This window comes from Lagopus muta, chromosome Z (genome assembly GCF_023343835.1).
Source record: "Lagopus muta isolate bLagMut1 chromosome Z, bLagMut1 primary, whole genome shotgun sequence".
In the NCBI taxonomy this organism is placed as follows: Eukaryota; Metazoa; Chordata; class Aves; order Galliformes; family Phasianidae; genus Lagopus; species Lagopus muta.
Genome location: NC_064472.1, coordinates 2,691,654 through 2,693,383, shown reverse-complemented (window position 1 = coordinate 2,693,383; position 1,730 = coordinate 2,691,654). Strand labels below are relative to the sequence as shown.

At 64.2% G+C, this 1,730-nt stretch overlaps 1 protein-coding gene across 1 annotated transcript in view; it reads right to left on the bottom strand.

Moving 5' to 3' along the window:
* SKOR2 (SKI family transcriptional corepressor 2) overlaps positions 1-1,181 on the bottom strand; it is an 18,916-nt gene extending 17,735 nt beyond the window's left edge. The window contains exon 1 of the mRNA XM_048931716.1: positions 1-1,181. This exon is cut by the window's left edge and continues 859 nt beyond it. Coding sequence (XP_048787673.1) covers positions 1-1,181 — 1,181 coding nt within the window.
* Between the last annotated feature and the right edge of the window lie 549 nt (positions 1,182-1,730).

The window sequence follows — 1,730 nt, the reverse complement described above, 5'->3', positions numbered from 1 at the left end:
GGCCAGAAGAGCCCGGAGAGCCCCCCGCCGCCTGCTGTCCCCCCTCCGGTTTTATGGGCCGCCGTCCCTCCGAGGGCATCACCCGCACCGCTGCCCTCCTCCTTCTTGTGGCAGAGCCCAAAGGCTGCGGGGAAGCCGTAGGGATGCGGGAAGAGGCCCCCACAGCCTGGAAACTTCTGCAGCACTCCTCCAAAGGCCCCTTTGCTGGGCACTGGGATGAGCGGGTAGCTCCGCGGGCTCTTCCCTCCTGCCACCGCCACGGCCTCGTGCAGTTCCTCGTCCTCCTCGAAGCGTGGCCGCTTCTGCTGCAGCTCTTGGGGAGCTGCGGCCAGAAGGTGTGGGGCCAGCAAGCCACCCCCCACCACGGCCGCTGCCTTCACCGAGCCCAGTGTGTGGCACTGGGGGACAGCGGCGGTCCCAGGAGTGGTGGCAGTGGGTGCGGGCGGCAGTGCCCGCTTGCGACTTCCTCCGTTGAACATGGCCTTGACGTCCTCCCAGGCAAAGACCAGCTCGTCCTGGGGGCTCTTGTCTGTCAGCTTGAGGTGGCGGCGCCAGGAGTTGAAGTTGGCGGCATCGGGCTGCGTGTATTTGGCATCGGGAGTGCGGTGCGAGTGGAAGATGAATTTGTTGGGGGAGAAATACATACTGCAGTAGGTGCACTTGATGCACTTGGCGCGCGAGCTGTTGTAGCGGGCGGGGATGAAGCTCCCCCGGCACCCCCAGGCGCACTCATGGGACACGTCAAAAGCGAAGTTATCAGGCAGCTTGGGTGGACGGTTCTCCCCCAGGAAGGATTTGCAGAGCCTCTCTGCCTCCCGCTTGGTGATCATCCCGCAGCGCCTCGATGAGATGGGCATGGCCCCGGCGCGCCGCAGGATCTCCAGTTGCACTGGTGTGCACTGCACGCAGGTGATGCCCAGAGCCACGCGTCGGTTGTGGATCTCGTTGTAACTGAAGTTTTTGAGCAGCGTGTTGGAGATCTGCGCCAGGCACAGCCTCTCCTGCCCATCGATCACCAGCGAGACGATGGGGATGCCGTAGAGGATCACCTGCCCCACTTGGTTGGGTTTCATGGCGGCGTGGCCAGCACGCTGCTGCTGGCTCATGGGGTCCGGTGGGTATGCGCTGGATGGAGATGGCAGCAAAATGTCCGTGGGAGTGGGCAGGGGGCTGGTCGCCATCTCTTCAATGCCAGGGGGGCCGCTGCGCTCCAGCTGTGGGGAGAATGAGAAACGTGGAGCTGTCAGCAGGGCAGAAAGAGAGGGACACAGAGCCGTCACTGTCAAGAGAAGGGGAGGAGAAAGGGGAAGGGCAAGGTGAAGGGGAAGAGGAACATGTCCCCGAGATGCCCGGCTCCCTAAATGCCCTCCCTTGAATTTGCTGGGACACAAAGCACGCACAGCACCACTCTAAAGCCATCTGCGGGAAGACTGATTCTGCACCGAGCGCTTCCCACCCCATTCCCTACTCACTGCCTCTGCATTACCATGCACATCCCACCCAGCATCCCCATAAATCCCCCAGCCGCCGTAAGGACCGTTCCCCACCGCACTCCGCGGTCGCTCCGAAGCCCCACAGCCCCAGTTTCCACCTCTCCGTCTGATCCCCGTTTTACCTCCGCGGGTCACCGCCGGACAGGACGCGCATCCCCGCGGCCGCCCGGCCCCTGCCCTCTCCGCGGAAGAGGAGGAGGCGGAGGCAGCGCGGAGCTACGCGCTTCTCTGGGAGCC